Source organism: Neovison vison, chromosome 4 (genome assembly GCF_020171115.1).
Source record: "Neovison vison isolate M4711 chromosome 4, ASM_NN_V1, whole genome shotgun sequence".
In the NCBI taxonomy this organism is placed as follows: Eukaryota; Metazoa; Chordata; class Mammalia; order Carnivora; family Mustelidae; genus Neogale; species Neogale vison.
Window position 1 is genome coordinate 48,567,984 of NC_058094.1, and position 16,740 is coordinate 48,584,723.

The window sequence follows — 16,740 nt, forward strand, 5'->3', positions numbered from 1 at the left end:
TTAATGAGGTTCAATCAAAAATGGAGGCTCTCACTGCTAGTATAAATGAGGCAGAAGAAAGAATTAGCGATATAGAAGACCAAATGACAGAGAATAAAGCAGCTGAGCAAAAGAGGGACAAACAGCTACTGGACCATGAGGGGAGAATTCGAGAGATAAGTGACACCATAAGATGAAACAACATTAGAATAATTGGGATTCCAGAAGAAGAAGAAAGAGAGAGGGGAGCAGAAGGTATACTGGAGAGAATTATTGGGGAGAATTTCCCCAATATGGCAAAGGGAACGAGCATCAAAATTCAGGAGGTTCAGAGAACACCCCTCAAAATCAATAAGAATAGGCCCACACCCCGTCACCTAATAGTAAAATTTACAAGCCTAGTGACAAAGAGAAAATCCTGAAAGCAGCCCGGGAAAAGAAGTCTGTAACATACAATGGTAAAAGTATTAGATTGGCAGCTGACTTATCCACAGAGACCTGGCAGGCCAGAAAGAGCTGGCATGATATTTTCAGAGCACTAAACGAGAAAAACATGCAGCCAAGAATACTATATCCAGCTAGGCTATCATTGAAAATAGAAGGAGAGATTAAAAGCTTCCAGGACAAACAAAAACTGAAAGAATTTGCAAACACCAAACCAGCTCTACAGGAAATACTGAAAGGGGTCCTCTAAGCAAAGAGAGAGCCTACAAGTGGTAGATCAGAAAGAAACAGAGACAATATACAGTAACAATCACCTTACAGGCAATACAATGGCACTAAAATCATATCTCTCAATAGTTACTCTGAATGTTAATGGGCTAAATGCCCCAGTCAAAAGACACAGGGTATCAGAATGGATAAAAAAACAAAACCCATCTATATGTTGCCTCCAAGAAACTCATTTTAAACCCGAAGACACCTCCAGACTTAAAGTGAGGGAGTGGAAAAGAATTTACCATGCTAATGGACATCAGAAAAAAGCAGGAGTGGCATTCCTTATATCAGATCAATTAGATTTTAAGCCAAAGACTATAATAAGAAATGAGGAAGGACACTATATCATACTCAAAGGGTCTGTCCAACAAGAAAATCTAACAATTTTAAATATCTATGCCCCCAATGTGGGAGCAGCCAACTATATAAACCAATTAATAACAAAATCAAAGAAACACATCAACAATAATACCATAATAGTAGGGGACTTTAACACTCCCCTCACTGAAATGGACAGATCATGCAAGCAAAAAATCAACAGGGAAATAAAGGCCTTAAATGATACACTGGATGAGATGGACATCACAGATATATTCAGAACATTTCATCCCAAAGCAACAGAATACACATTCTTCTCTAGTGCACATGGAACATTCTCCAGAATAGATCACATCCTCGGTCCTAAATCAGGACTCAACCGGTATCAGAAGATTGGGATCATTCCCTGCATATTTTCAGACCACAATGCTCTGAAGCTAGAACTCAACCACAAGAGGAAGTTTGGAAAGAACCCAAATACATGGAGACTAAACAGCATTCTTCTAAAGAATGAATGGGTCAACCGGGAAATTAAAGAAGAATTGAAAAAAAATCATGGAAACAAATGATAATGAAAATACAACGGTTCAAAATCTGTGGGACACAACAAAGGCAGTCCTGAGAGGAAAATATATAGCGGTACAAGCTTTTCTCAAGAAACAAGAAAGGTCTCAGGTACACAACCTAACCCTACACCTAAAGGAGCTGGAGAAAGAACAAGAAAGAAACCCTAAGCCCAGCAGGAGAAGAGAAATCATAAAGATCAGAGCAGAAATCAATGAAATAGAAACCAAAAAAACTGGTTCTTTGAAAGAATTAATAAAATTGATAAACCCCTGGCCATACTTATCAAAAAGAAAAGAGAAAGAACCCAAATAAATAAAATCATGAATGAAAGAGGAGAGATCACAACTAACACCAAAGAAATACAAACTATTATAAGAACATACTATGAGCAACTCTATGCCAACAAATTTGACAATCTGGAAGAAATGGATGCATTCCTAGAAACATATAAACTACCAAAATTGAACCAGGAAGAAATAGAAAGCCTGAACAGACCCATAACCAGTAAGGAGATTGAAACAGTCATTAAAAATCTCCAAACAAACAAAAGCCCAGGGCCAGACGGCTTCCCAGGGGAATTCTACCAAACATTTAAAGAAGAACTAATTCCTATTCTCCTGAAACTGTTCCAAAAAATAGAAATGGAAGGAAAACTCGCAAACTCATTTTATGAGGCCAGCATCACCTTGATCCCAAAACCAGACAAGGTTCCCATCAAAAAAGAGAGCTATAGGGGCGCCTGGGTTGCTCAGTGGGTTAAGCCACTCCCTTCGGCTCAGGTCATGATCTCAGGGTCCTGGGATCGAGTCCCGCATTGCACTCTCTGCTCAGCAGGGAGCCTGCTTCCCTCTCTCTCTGCCTGCCTCTCCATCTACTTGTGATTTCTCTCTGTCAAATAAATAAATAAAATCTTAAAAAAAAAAAGAGAGAGAGAGAGAGCTATAGACCAATATCCTTGATGAACACAGACACAAAAATTCTCACCAAAATACTAGCCAATAGGATTCAACAGTACATTAAAAGGATTATTCACCACGACCAAGTGGGATTTATCCCAGGGCTGCAAGGTTGGTTCAACATCCGCAAATCAATCAATGTGATACAACACATCAATAAAAGAAAGAACAAGAACCATATGATACTCTCAATAGATGCTGAAAAAGCATTTGACAAAGTACAGCATCCCTTCCTGATCAAAACCCTTCAAAGTGTAGGGATAGAGGGCACATACCTCAATATCATCAAAGCCATCTATGAAAAACCTACTGCAAATATCATTCTCAATGGAGAAAAACTGAAAGCTTTTCCACTAAGGTCAGGAACACGGCAGGGATGTCCATTATCACCACTGCTATTCAACATAGTACTAGAAGTCCTAGCCTCAGCAATCAGACAACAAAAGGAAATTAAAGGCATCCAAATCAGCAAAGAAGTCAAATTATCACTCTTTGCAGATGATATGATACTCTATGTGGAAAACCCAAAAGACTCCACTCCAAAACTGCTAGAACTTGTACAGGAATTCAGTAAAGTGTCAGGATATAACATCAATGCACAGAAATCAGTTGCATTTCTCTACACCAACAACAAGACAGAAGAAAGAGAAATTAAGGAGTCAATCCCATTTACAATTGCACCCCAAACCATAAGATGCCTAGGAATAAACCTAACCAAAGAGGCTAAGAATCTATACTCAGAAAACTATAAAGTACTCATGAAAGAAATTGAGGAAGACACAAAGAAATGGAAAAATGTTCCATGCTCCTGGATTGGAAGAATAAATATTGTGAAAATGTCTATGCTACCTAAAGCAATCTACACATTTAATGCAATTCCTATCAAAGTACCATCCATCTTTTTCAAAGAAATGGAACAAATAATTTTAAAATTTATATGGAACCAGAAAAGACCTCAAATAGCCAAAGGGATATTGAAAAAGAAAGCCCAAGTTGGTGGCATCACAATTCCGGACTCCAAGCTTTATTACAAAGCTGTCATCATCAAGACAGCATGGTACTGGCACAAAAACAGACACATAGACCAATGGAACAGAATAGAGAGCCCAGAAATAGACCCTCAACTCTATGGTCAACTAATCTTTGACAAGGCAGGAAAGAATGTCCAATGGAAAAAAGACAGCCTCTTTAATAAATGGTGTTGGGAAAATTGGACAGCCACGTGCAGAAAAATGAAATTGGACCATTTCCTTACACCACACACAAAAATAAACTCAAAATGGATTAAGGACCTCAATGTGAGAAAGGAATCCATCCAAATCCTTGAGGAGAACACAGGCAGCAACCTCTTCGACCTCAGCCGCAGCAACATCTTCCTAGGAACATCGCCAAAAGCAAGGGAAGCAAAAGCAAAAATGAACTTTTGGGATTTCATCAAGATCAAAAGCTTTTGCACAGCAAAGGAAACAGTGAACAAAATCAAAAGACAACTGACAGAATGGGAGAAGATATTTGCAAACGACATATCAGATAAAGGACTAGTGTCCAAAATCTATAAAGAACTTAGCAAACTCAACACCCAAAGAACAAATAATCCAATCAAGAAATGGGCAGAGGACATGAACAGACGTTTCTGCAAAGAAGACATCCAGATGGCCAACAGACATATGAAAAAGTGCTCCATATCACTCGGCATCAGGGAAATACAAATCAAAACCACAATGAGATATCACCTCACACCAGTCAGAATGGCTAAAATCAACAGGTCAGGATATGACAGATGCTGGCGAGGATGCGGAGAAAGGGGAACCCTCCTACACTGTTGGTGGGAATGCAAGCTGGTGCAACCACTCTGGGGAAACAGCATGGAGGTTCCTCAAAATGTTGAAAATAGAACTGCCCTATGACCCAACAATTTCACTACTGGGTATTTACCCTAAAGATACAAACGTAGTGATCCAAAGGGGCATGTGCAGCCGAATGTTTATAGCAGCAATGTCTACAATAGCCAAACTATGGAAAGAACCTAGATGTCCATCAACAGATGAATGGATCAAGAAGACGTGGTATATATACACAATGGAATACTATGCAGCTATCAAAAGAAACGAAATCTTGCCATTTGCGACAACATGGATGGAACTAGAGCGTATCATGCTTAGCGAAATAAGTCAAGCGGAGAAAGACAACTATCATATGATCTCCCTGATATGAGGAAGTGGTGATGCAACATGGGGGCTTAAGTGGGTAGGAGAAGAATCCATGAAACAAGATGGGATAGGGAGGGAGACAAACCATAAGTGACTCTTAATCTCACGAAACAAACTGTGGGTTGCTGGGGGGAGGGCGGTTGGGAGAAGGGGGGTAGGGTTATGGACATTGGGGAGGGTGTGCTTTTGGGTAAATTGGAAGGGGAGGTGAACCATGAGAGACTATGGACTCTGAAAAACAATCTGAGGGGTTTGAAGTGGCGGGGGGGTGGGAGGTTGGGGTACCAGGTGGTGGGTATTATAGAGGGCACAGCTTGCATGGAGCACTGGGTGTGGTGAAAAAATAATGAATACTGTTTTTCTGAAAATAAATAAATTGGAAAAAAAATACAAAAAAAAAGGAAGCAAAGATATTCAAATTAAAATAATTATGTTACATCTTTTGTCATTGTTTTATGAAACTGAATTTTTTTAAAGTGAATGTTCCTTGCTAGGGGCAATATAAGTTAGTTCATTCTTTCCAAAAATAAATGTGGCTAAAAATATCAAGAGTACTTATATTATCTGGACTCTTTTATATACATATCCTATTTGAAGGAAAACATAAATAACCAGAAATTTAATAATTTTTCTTAACTCAAAAACCAGGTTCTATTACTTTCAAATAAGAATTCTAAATGCGAAAAAATTGAAAACCAATAGGAGTTAAGTCTAAAATTATTAGATTTGTAATATCGAGTAGCAAATAGTAGAGAAGTAATGTGTGAAAATTTTAGCCACAATAATTACCTTTAAACATACAGAAAATAAATGTTTCAAAGAAAACTTTTTGCCAAGCCAGGCCTGTTGAAAGAGCATTGAACCATATGCTGATGGAATAACTTGCTGTACAGCAAACCCAGTGTAATGGCTCATTTTGAAACTAAACTCCATGCAGACCATGAGATAGGAGGTAGAGTCTCAAATCCACTGAGAACCATAAGTGAAAGTTGCAAGCACATTACAGAATACTTAACCACACTCTCTTTAGCCAAATCAAGGTATGTGAAAGCCACAGACTTACCAGGTCAACCCTGAATATTAAGGAAACCAATTAAACCACTGTTTTGCAAGAATAAGTGTTTAATGGATGAGACAGGAGAAATAAGGAATCATGTTTCAAGCTTTTAAAGACCACCAAATAGTTTATTACCTCTCTGCGATTAAACCCAAAATTTGACATTTAGACAACAGTGATCATGCAGACCTACAATCTACTAGAAACAATCAAATCTTTCAAAGAGTTTCTAGATATAGTACTACTTGCGCCTAGACTTGATTTCCTAAGTCTCTCCAAATAGATAACAAATCCCAGAGTACAAAAGCATTCTGCACATACATATAATGCACAATTTTATACATAGAAAACTAAGACATCTCGCTTGGTAAAGTTAGAACTAACTTTCAAGATGACTTTGTGAGTAAGTAATTACATTAAGAAAGCAAGTAATGTCCCTTGTAAAGCCATATATAAAATTTTTAAGAAAAACTTGCATTTTTGCAGTAATTTAAGAGAACAATTGTTACAAGAAATATTTTTAAAGTCCTTATATCCTATTGTCTTATTATATCTATAATATAACACATAATTAAAAAAGCCATTAGTCATTCCATTCTGATCTCTCTGTATACAATCTCTGCTTTCTATTACACTTACAAATCTAATATAATATAAAGTACTTACACCAAATACTTAGTAAAATATTTCCATAAAAAAAAATTCTAACTTGAAGTACAAAATGAAATAATCACCCAAGGCAAGAAGTCACAGCTTTGACATTCATATCTATGTTAAATAATATACATTTTATTATGGATATAGTGTTTGTGTCATCCACAAATTCATATGCTAAAATCCTAAACCTCAAAGTTATAGTGTTAGGATGTGGGCCCTTTAGGAGATGAGTAGGTGATGAGAGTGGACGAGAGGTGACGAGAGTGTCTGTGATACTGTCATTTCTAAGAAATATAAATTTGGCCATCTGAGTATATATAAATCTGGTCTGAGTATATATCCATAGTTCCTGGCTCACAGCTCCCAAAACCCTTGGAATTTTCTTAGTGTTAATATTGACAAAGGTGCCTCTAGTTATTAAGGAGGTGACTTTTGGACCCACCTGAGAATGAGGGCTGGTTAACAAACCAACTACATGATTAAAAAGTTGGAACTTTCATTCCACACACACGCCCCGTACTCCCATCCCTTCCATCCAGGGAGGGAGAGGGCATGGAGATAGACTCAATCACCAGCGGCCAATGATTTTAACAGTCATTACTTTGTAATGAAACCTCCAGAAAATCAAAAAGAACAGGGTCTGGAGAACTTCCAAGTTGGCGAACAAGAGGAGATTTGGGGAGAATGGTGGCACACCCTGAGAGGGCATAGAAACTTCACACCCTTCCCATACACCTTGTCCTATGCACCTCTTTTGTCTGGTGTTTCCTGTTCTATCTTTTTATAATAACTGATCAGGTAAGTAGCATGCTTCTCTGAGTTCTGTGAACCATTCTACCAAATTAATCAAACCCAAAAATGGAGTCATAGAAATCTGTGATTTCTAGTCAGTTGGTTAGAAGGGCAGGTAATTGTGGGGCTTATTAGGGATGGGGAGATGCAGTTTTGTAGGAGTGAACACTAAACCTAATGCTTTGTCTGGAGAGTGTCAGAATTGAGTTGAATTCTTGAACACCTTGCTGGTTGGTGTGGGAACCCCCATAGCTCTACACATTGGAAACTGAGTCTCAGAATACCTAACTTAGTACTCTTAAAAAGAGACCCCAAAGAACTCGAACTCCTTCCTTCATGTGAGGACACCGCAAAACAGCCATCTATGAACCAAGAAGAGGGACCTCATCAGACACAGAATCTGCCTTGATCTTAGATTTTCCAGTCTCCAGAATTGTAAGAAATAGATTTCTATTGTTTAAGCCATAGTCTATTGTATTTTTGTTATAGCAACCCAAATGAACTAAGACATCTGCATAGTGGAAAAAACATTTTGCAAGAAACATTGCAATAGAAGATATTTGCTTATTTCCAAATAATAGGATAGCATAAAAATACAACTTTTTTTAAAGTACTAGTTAATTTGTGACCAAATACTAGTTTCTGAAACTTCAGTATGAAAATATTACTGGCAAATTTGTAAACTAATATAAATATATGATAGTTAATAGGCATTATTTATTAAAAAACTAAGAAATTTGCATATTCTTTCTTGAAGAAATAAAAAATGGAATGCATTGTTATTCTGACATATTAGGAATCCTTTTATATTCAAATGTAGCAAGCACATAGTAAAATCTTTTGTATGAGAGCCTATCAAGATACGTAAAATCTAAGATCGTTTGGCAAAGGGAAGATTGACTTCTACAATGTACCACATAGGACAGATTAAGTAATATGGATGGAATTTACATTTTTAACTCTATTTAGGCTTCACAACAATGATCCTATGAGGTTAATCATTGTGCCCATTTTATTTTATTCTTTAAATTTAATTTTAATTCCAGTATATTAGTTTAACATAAGTGTACATTAGTTTCAAGTGTGCAATATAGTGATTGAACAGTTCCATACATTACCCACTGCTCATCGCAACAAGTGCACTTCTTAATCTAATTGTATCCATGTTATAGATGAGTAAAAGTTTTCCCAAGATCATACAACCAGTAATTAGAGGAGTCCAGTTTGTAGTTTCAGACTACAAACTTCAGGGGTTTCACAATATGTGTATTCCAATGTGACCTTGACTTTTACCCTGATAGACTAAGATTCAGTGCCTTACTCTTCTATTATATCAATCTACTGTCAAGGAGTCTTTAATTTCTGTCTTTTGCTAATCATCTCTTAAACACAAATAACTTTCTTTAGTTAATTCCAATCTTATATCCTAAATGACTGTTTTCTGTCAAAAATTTAAATTACTTGTAATATTCACATCATTCTTTATTAACCTATATTCCATGTCAGTTTTTATCCAAATTCTGTATTTTTAACAGAATTAACCCCCACAAAGTATTTTTCTCTCATCAGCATACAGCCTTAAAATATAGTTTAAGATTATAATTTCTCATCTTATATGCCATTTCACTGGAAAACAACAGTTTAGGAACCATATTGTATTTGGATTTTAAGCAGCCTGAATCTAAAAAAGCAAAAACCCTCATGTCCTTCCAGGGAGCAATTGCTCTGAGTCATTCCTGAGAAGGGCTTTGCATCACTGCTCCACTGAAACATAATGATCTTCTGATGCCTCATTCCCTCAAAGGAAGCATCTTTAATTGGAGAAAGTAGGAGAAAACACAATTGGGCCAAGTTTCCTCAGAGGATCTTAAACTGCTTTTCACAGCTCATTTATAAGTTTGTCTCTTCTCCTACCCTTTCCATGACCCTCACAAATATACATGCATGTCACTTTTCTTTTCAGAAATTAGTCATTTATAAAGAAACCCATTACTCTTACCAAAGCAATCCATAATTGAATTTTATTTTTTTTTCCAATTTATTTATTTTCAGAAAAACAGTATTCATTATTTTTTCACCACACCCAGTGCTCCATGCAAGCCGTGCCCTCTATAATACCCACCACCTGGTACCCCAACCTCCCACCCCCCCGCCACTTCAAACCCCTCAGATTGTTTTTCAGAGTCCATAGTCTCTCATGGTTCATCTCCCCTTCCAATTTACCCAAAAGCACATACCCTCCCCAATGTCCATAACCCTACCCTCCTTCTCCCAACCCCCCTCCCCCCAGCAACCCACAGTTTGTTTCGTGAGATTAAGAGTCACTTATGGTTTGTCTCCCTCCCTATCCATAACTGAATTTTAAAAGCTGGTCACTGTTACAGGCAGTGTAATCAAATACAAACATGTGAGAGTATTAGATCATTTGTCCAGGATACTGACTGTTAGTGGTCAAATTGAGCAAAGAAACTGATGTGCTTCCAGGACTATCAACTGAAAACTGCTCATATCTTGGGGCACCTGGGTGGCTCAGTAGGTTAAGCTTCTGCCTTTGGCTCAGGTCATGATCTCAGGGTCCTGGGATGGAGACCTGCTTCGGGCTCTTGGCTCAGCAGGGAGCCCGCTTCACCCTCTCCCTCTGCCTGCCTTTCTGCCTACTTGTGATCTCTGTCTGTCAAATAAATAAATAAAATCTTTAAAAAAAAAAAAAAGAAAAGAAAACTTGTGTCTTAAAAAAAATAAATAAAATCAAGTTCTATATGTCAAACCAAACTCCCTAACACAGAATTCAGGCTACAGTCATCTCTCACCAAGACCAATTCTATACAGCCTCCTAAGGTCACCCTAAATCTCCTACACTCACAGTCAGCTCTCCACACGCGACATATTACTATTCACAATGCGTCACTCCCATTTTGTCAGTTACATCAAGATTAAAAACCTACAATGGCCTACAGGACTCTAGGTAATGATCTGATTCCCAGCTACCTCCAAAGTCTCATTTCTACCTTTTCCCTTCACTCATGCATTTTCATAGTACTGGCCTCCTTGTTAAAATTTTCTTTTTCAATTTACAAAACATGTTGCCATCCTGGGCTCTTGCATTGCCTGGAATGCACTTCTCCAAGATACTTGATTGTCTAGCTCTTATTTCATGAAATTATCTAATCAATGTCACCTTTCAAAAAAGATTTTCTGATCATTTTCATCATACCCTATCCCCCAATTCTGCATTAGTTTTCTTCCTAGCATTTATCACTCACAGACATACTAATACGTTTATTATCTCTCTGTCTCTCACATTAGAATATAAGCTCCCATGAGGGCAAAGATATTGTGTGTTCACCCGTCAAGTCCCAATACCAAGAACATTGCCAGAAACAAAATATTAAATCAGTAAATTTACTTATAAATTAAAATTCTAAGTCATGTTTTAGTTCATAACTTTTGATGTTTATTCATAATCCATCTCCCCCTCCTTCTAAAGTAGTTTCTCTTTTGAAATGCTATCCCTTTAGAAAGGCTATCCCTTACCAATTGAATATAAACTCAGTAAAACTATCAATAAAAGTGCACTGCCCCTTCAGTATTTATCCAAGGGGTGGGTACAAAAACAAATTACAACAATCGGACTTCTTATCCCTGAACTACAGTGTGAACCTAAAAACTCCCAATCAAAAATACTTGTAGCTGAATGAGTCCAGTGTTGTATATTTTTTTTAAGATTTTCTTTATTTATTTGTGTGTGAGAGAAAGAGAGCACAAGCTGGGGGAGGGATAGAGGGAAAGGAACAAGAAGACTCCCCACTGAGTAAAGGAGCCCACTAGGAGGCTCAATCCCAGGACTTCAAGGTCATGACCTGAGCCAAAGACAGACACTTAATTGACTGAGCCACCAGGTGCCCCACGTCCGGTGTTGCATCTTGAGGAGACATTCAGAGGTGCTCTAGCTCATATCATCTCCAGTATCTCGTAGTTCTTCTATTTGGGGAGCTACCCAATATTCTTCTATAGGTTTCCTGTCTTTCCCCCATCTTTTGTTTGTTTGTTTGTTTGTTTTAACCAGAATCGATTTCTGTTGGTTAAAATCCAAAACCTTAACTAATAAACATTAAAGGCTTATATTCAATCCAATACACCTTAAAACAAAAAATTTAACAGAAAGTCTCCCAACTCTTTTTTCTATCTCTCATCTTTCCCTCTCAGTCTGTTCTTCACACACACTTCCTAATTACACAGCATCTTTTAGTTACTCAAACCCCCACCTTGCTGAAGACATCTCCCAGACTTGCCATTTCTAATGATTTTAATGTTTCAAAATCATTTATCCTTCCTCTCACACAGCACTGTTTACTCAAAGCTGCTGAATTAAAATGGAAGGTAAGTAACCAATATGATTAAACCAAATCTCACCAAGTTACCAATAAGCAACAGCTGCTTCCTTTTGAGAGAGAGAGAGAGTGTGTGTGTGAGCATGTGTATGGGGGATGGTGTTTAAGAGGAGCAGAGAGAGAGAGAGAGGGAGAGAAAGAATCCTCAAGCAGCCTCCACACTCAGAATAAAAAGCCCAATAAGAGGCTTGATTCCAACCCCCCAAGATCATGATCCCAGCCAAAATCACAAGTCAGATGCTCAGCCAATAGAGCCACCCAGGTACCCCTAAGCAACAGCTTTTTAATCTTCCCATGCATATTTGCATTTCTTTAAAAAGAGGCTACTATTACTCAAAATTTATTTGTTAAAATTTTAGTCAGGATAACAAACTGAAGAATTTTAGAAAGTAGATAGCGACTTTTAAAAATGTGTTAAATCACATCAGGAAGGAAGCCCATCAATCTAATCATGGTGCAGTTAGAGATAAAGTGGGCTACAGAGGTGACAACTTATCCATCAATAAACAGAATTTTAGTTAAAATACTTTATCTGAGTACATAAAGCACACAGCCCCACTGCATATGTGATTGAGTCACAGAGACTTATGATGTTACTAAATATGGCTAACATAATCCTAAGACCCTCCACTCATCCCCCCTACCTGAGTTTTTAGGGATGGGGGCAAAACCAACATTAATTTCTAACCAATATAATATGACAAAGGTGATGGGATATACATGTCCTTGATTAGGTTATATAAAAATTCATCTTAGCAGAGTAGGAGAAAGAGAGAATCTCCCTTGCTGGCTTTTGAATATGTAAGCTTCCATGTTGTGGGAAGGTCTGAGGGATGGTAATGAATTACCATCAAGGATCTGCAGGTCTTTAGGAAATGAAATGGGTGCCTATCTGAGAGGCAGGAAGGAAGTAGAGACCTCAGCCCTACAACTACAAGGAGCAAATTCTGCCAACACTTATGAGCTTGGAAGAGGACCTCATGCTCCAGAAAGGAATGTAGCTCCACAAACACCTTAATTGAAACCTTGTGAGAGTTGCTGGAGTTGGGGGGTGGGGGTGGTAGAATGGACGGGGTGGCTGGGTGATGGACATTGGGGAGGATATGTGTTGTATGTGTTGTGGAGAGTGCTATGTATTGTGTAAGGCTGATGAATCACAGACCTGTACCACTGAAACAAGTATGCCATTATATGTTAATAAAAAAAAGAAACCTTTTGAGATATGAGCAGAGGCCCCAACTAAGCCTTGCCCATAAAGATGATAAATGGATGTTGTTTTAAGTCACTATGTTTATGATAATCTGTTATACAGTAATGGAAAACGAATACACTAGTGCACCAAGAAGACAAGAGGATAAAAACATATCTGCAGAAGAATAAATATAGATTATGGACTAAGCACATGCACTGCTCTTTTACTGACTAGTTTATTATATCGACTTCAAAGCACTAATATGAGGATGAATCAGAATTTTTATGTATAAAAATTAAAGCCTTTGTGAACATTAAACATAAAAGTGAGTTCCCCTCTCATATACTCTGCCCTTGTAACTCAGTGAGTGACACAGTCCCACCCATTGGCAACTGTCAAGACCTGCTACCTTAATTTGAAAAGTCATACGTTGCCAATTCTGAGCCACTGCAAGTAGGAGCTTGGAGTACTTCAAGATCTCCTCTACCTACCCACACATTCTCTCACATGTGAGTGAGGGAGTGGGTTCTGGAAATTGCCACTCTCCCAACATCTACTGTGTAGGGTATTTGTAGTTTTATTAAGTGGACTTCATGGAGGTCCACTTAAGGATGCGGCGGTAGATTCTTTGTCTATTCCATCTTGTGTTTGGATAGCCTTCTACCATAGCTCCTGCTCAGTCTTGCTAACATAGTACTGGGTTTTTATCTATTTCTAATTTCTATCCTACCTTCAGCCTACATTTACTTCTTAGGATTTTAACACCTTGCCAGAGAACCGTGTCACTTGAGCTCCTCCTGCATTTTAGACAGAACCTATGTCATCTGGGAAGTGCCACTTTGTTATTTTCAGAAAGACAGAGATTACCCCCCTGAAAATCCTACAGCCCAGCACAATCTGATATCAGCAGTGAGTGATTCACAGGTTTCCAGACACTTAAAATATTTAATCAATGCAATTTTTGTCAACGTTATGTTTTTTTTTTAATTTTTTATTTTTTATAAACATATATTTTTATCCCCAGGGGTACAGGTCTGTGAATTGCCAGGTTTACACACTTCACAGCACTCACCAAAGCACATACCCTCCCCAACGTCCATAACCCGACCCCCTTCTCCCAACCCCCCTCCCCCCAGCAACCCTCAGTTTGTTTTGTGAGATTAAGAGTCACTTATGGTTTGTCTTTCTCCCAGTCCCATCTTGTTTCATTTATTCTTCTCCTACCCACTTAAGCCCCCATGTTGCATCACCACTTCCTCAACATTATGTTTTAATGGAATGCAAATGGCTATAGCTCCAGTAACTTTCAGTGCTTTAGTAATTTTCCACCAAAGTATATTTTTAGCATAATCACTGAACTCATTCTCATTAAATTTTCTATTTCTGCAGCTTACCAGTTTAATTATACCCCTGTATGACAGGTGGTTATGATTTCCTTCTCTATAATTCCCTCACAACTCCCTTCTTATAAGGGGTCTAGTATTTGCTGTGTTTATTTCATTGATGTTCTAAGTAAAAGTATCAGAAATCTGACTATTCTCGAAAAACCTGGAAGTTCTGACCATATTTTCTCAAATTTGCAGTGTTAATTTTTTTTTTTCAGGTGGGCTCCACGCTGGGCATGAATTCAGGACCATGAGATCAAAACCTGAGCTGAAATCAAGAGTCAGCCATTTAACTGACTGAGCCACCCAGGTGCCCCTGCAATGACAATTTTGAAGAAGAGTGCTTCTAGTATAGAATTCTTAGTGTATTCCACCAAACATAAATGCCAGATTTTTGGTTTCTCATTCCATGCTACTGGTTTTTATTTTGGGCACAATTCTAGTCTTGACACTTTCTCTTCATTTTATTCTATTATCACAGTTTCTTCTCGTCTCATTTCAACTTTAATTTTACTTACAAATGCAATACCAACCCTGGAAACCAGCCTCCACCTAAATTTAAGCCCTCCTTTCTCCTTCTCCTCCTCTTCCTTCAGGAAGGTGTCCCAATCATAGTACAATGTCTTCCAAGAAATTAAAAAGAATATGAGGTTAGTTTATCTTAAAGCCTCTGTGATGGGGAAGATAGTTTAAATGCTGTGAAGAGATGACAAGTAACCATAAGCTGATGAAATCTTAAACATAATTTTGATTTAACACAATCAGTAAAAACACCTATTTTGCTTGCAACATAAAATTAAAATGTGCCACAGTTGGATATATTACCAATGTATCCATGATATGCCATGAAGATGGAATTGATGAAGACTCCATTCATCTAGAAACAGTCTTCAGTATTTCTACCTCTCCTGAATCAATCACTAATGGTAGAATACAATTAAAGCACACTTACCCAAAAGCAGCTAACTTAAAAAAAAAAAAGTAGAACTATTCAAAACTATTATTCAACTACAAGAAGTAATATATTAAAAATACTTACAATTTCTTTAAAATATCCAGGAATTCTACAATCTCTTCTTCAAATTTTTTGGGCTCATATAAAGTAAGACCACCACGTGCTATTTTAACATGAATAGCTATATTGTGAGAATCATCACGTTTTGGGGGTTCATATTCTACTGTCTCTTCGATAGATTTTCTGGACAAAGGAACATAACAGATTATGGTGTTGCATATTGTACAAAATGGTTGACATGAACTCTTTTACTGTCAAGACTACAAAGGCACTGTTGTAAGATAATTTGGCATTTTAATAGTGTATGCTTTTTCAATGCCTTACTTTTTTCCCCCAATCATCAGCAGTACAGTTAAATACATCATTGTTAAGCCTCAACACTGACATACATAAAATATTTGCTACATACAGAACTTGGTTATATATATTATAACTGTCTTAAGTGATTGTAATATGTTTTGTAACTAAGTGTACATACTTTAAGGAAATATTTGAAGTCAATGGTTAACATCCTTGTCTTTATAGCTATATACTTGTTTTTTGGTGTAAACTTAATACCAACAATAAAAGTGCTTTTTAAAAACTTTTGTTTCCAACTGGTAAATTATGAACATCTTGGAAAGCAGCCATTTTTCTTTATTCTTATGCTACAGTATTTCATACATCCAAGTCCCCAGGAGATGTATAATTGAATGACCATTCTCCATTCATTTTTTTAGCTCCACGCATTCCTATCAAAAAGTCACTAAAAACCCTAAGAGCAAAAACTAACAAATGCTGTCTAACCTTAAGAAAAAAACAATGTGTAGGAGATGATAAAAGCCAAAATTATCATAGATTACTGACCTGTATTATATACAAGAGAATATAAAAATCATACTTAAATATAAGATAAACATTAATTGGAATAATAATAACAGTAAATAATCACATTAACGTCTAATGCATACTTGAGTTTTTATGTTAGCTGTTTTGCTAAACATTATATATACATATCAATATTAACTATGTGAAATAAGCAATATTACCCCTTATTGATATGATAAGGAAATTTCAGTTTCAAGGGTTTATATAATTTCTCTTACCACTCATAACTAGTAGAGCTAGAGTTTCTTTAATATCTCTAAAGTTTGCAGATATTAAAATATCAGTAGTAAAACTTACTTACTTGATGTATACAGAAATGAGATAGCCTAGCATAACTTACAAAGATAAAATTAAAAGCCAAAATCCGTTTCTCTTCCATTCCTTGTACAGAAACTCAACTATTCCTCCAGACCTGGAACACCACTTAAAACTCTATCCCTAGTTACTCCTATAAATAGTATGCACAGTAAAACTCAACAATGATAAGAATTCAGGTACAAAGCAATTGGCATTCCTCCACCCAGCCTGGATGCTAAAATGCAAATAGAATGAAGTTTTTATATTCTGGAGAAGAGAGGTCCCTGGACTGGAGGAAAAGTAGGAGGTAGATATGGCCGACTTTGTGGCAGGAATGTGG

The 16,740-nt window shown here is 37.2% G+C and overlaps 1 protein-coding gene across 1 annotated transcript in view; it reads right to left on the bottom strand.

Annotated features, from left to right (window-relative positions):
• CNBD1 (cyclic nucleotide binding domain containing 1) overlaps window positions 1-16,740 on the bottom strand; it is a 373,802-nt gene that overhangs the window by 301,828 nt on the left and 55,234 nt on the right. The window contains exon 4 of the mRNA XM_044246969.1: window positions 15,261-15,419. Coding sequence (XP_044102904.1) covers window positions 15,261-15,419 — 159 coding nt within the window. The remainder of the gene's footprint in view (window positions 1-15,260; window positions 15,420-16,740) is intronic.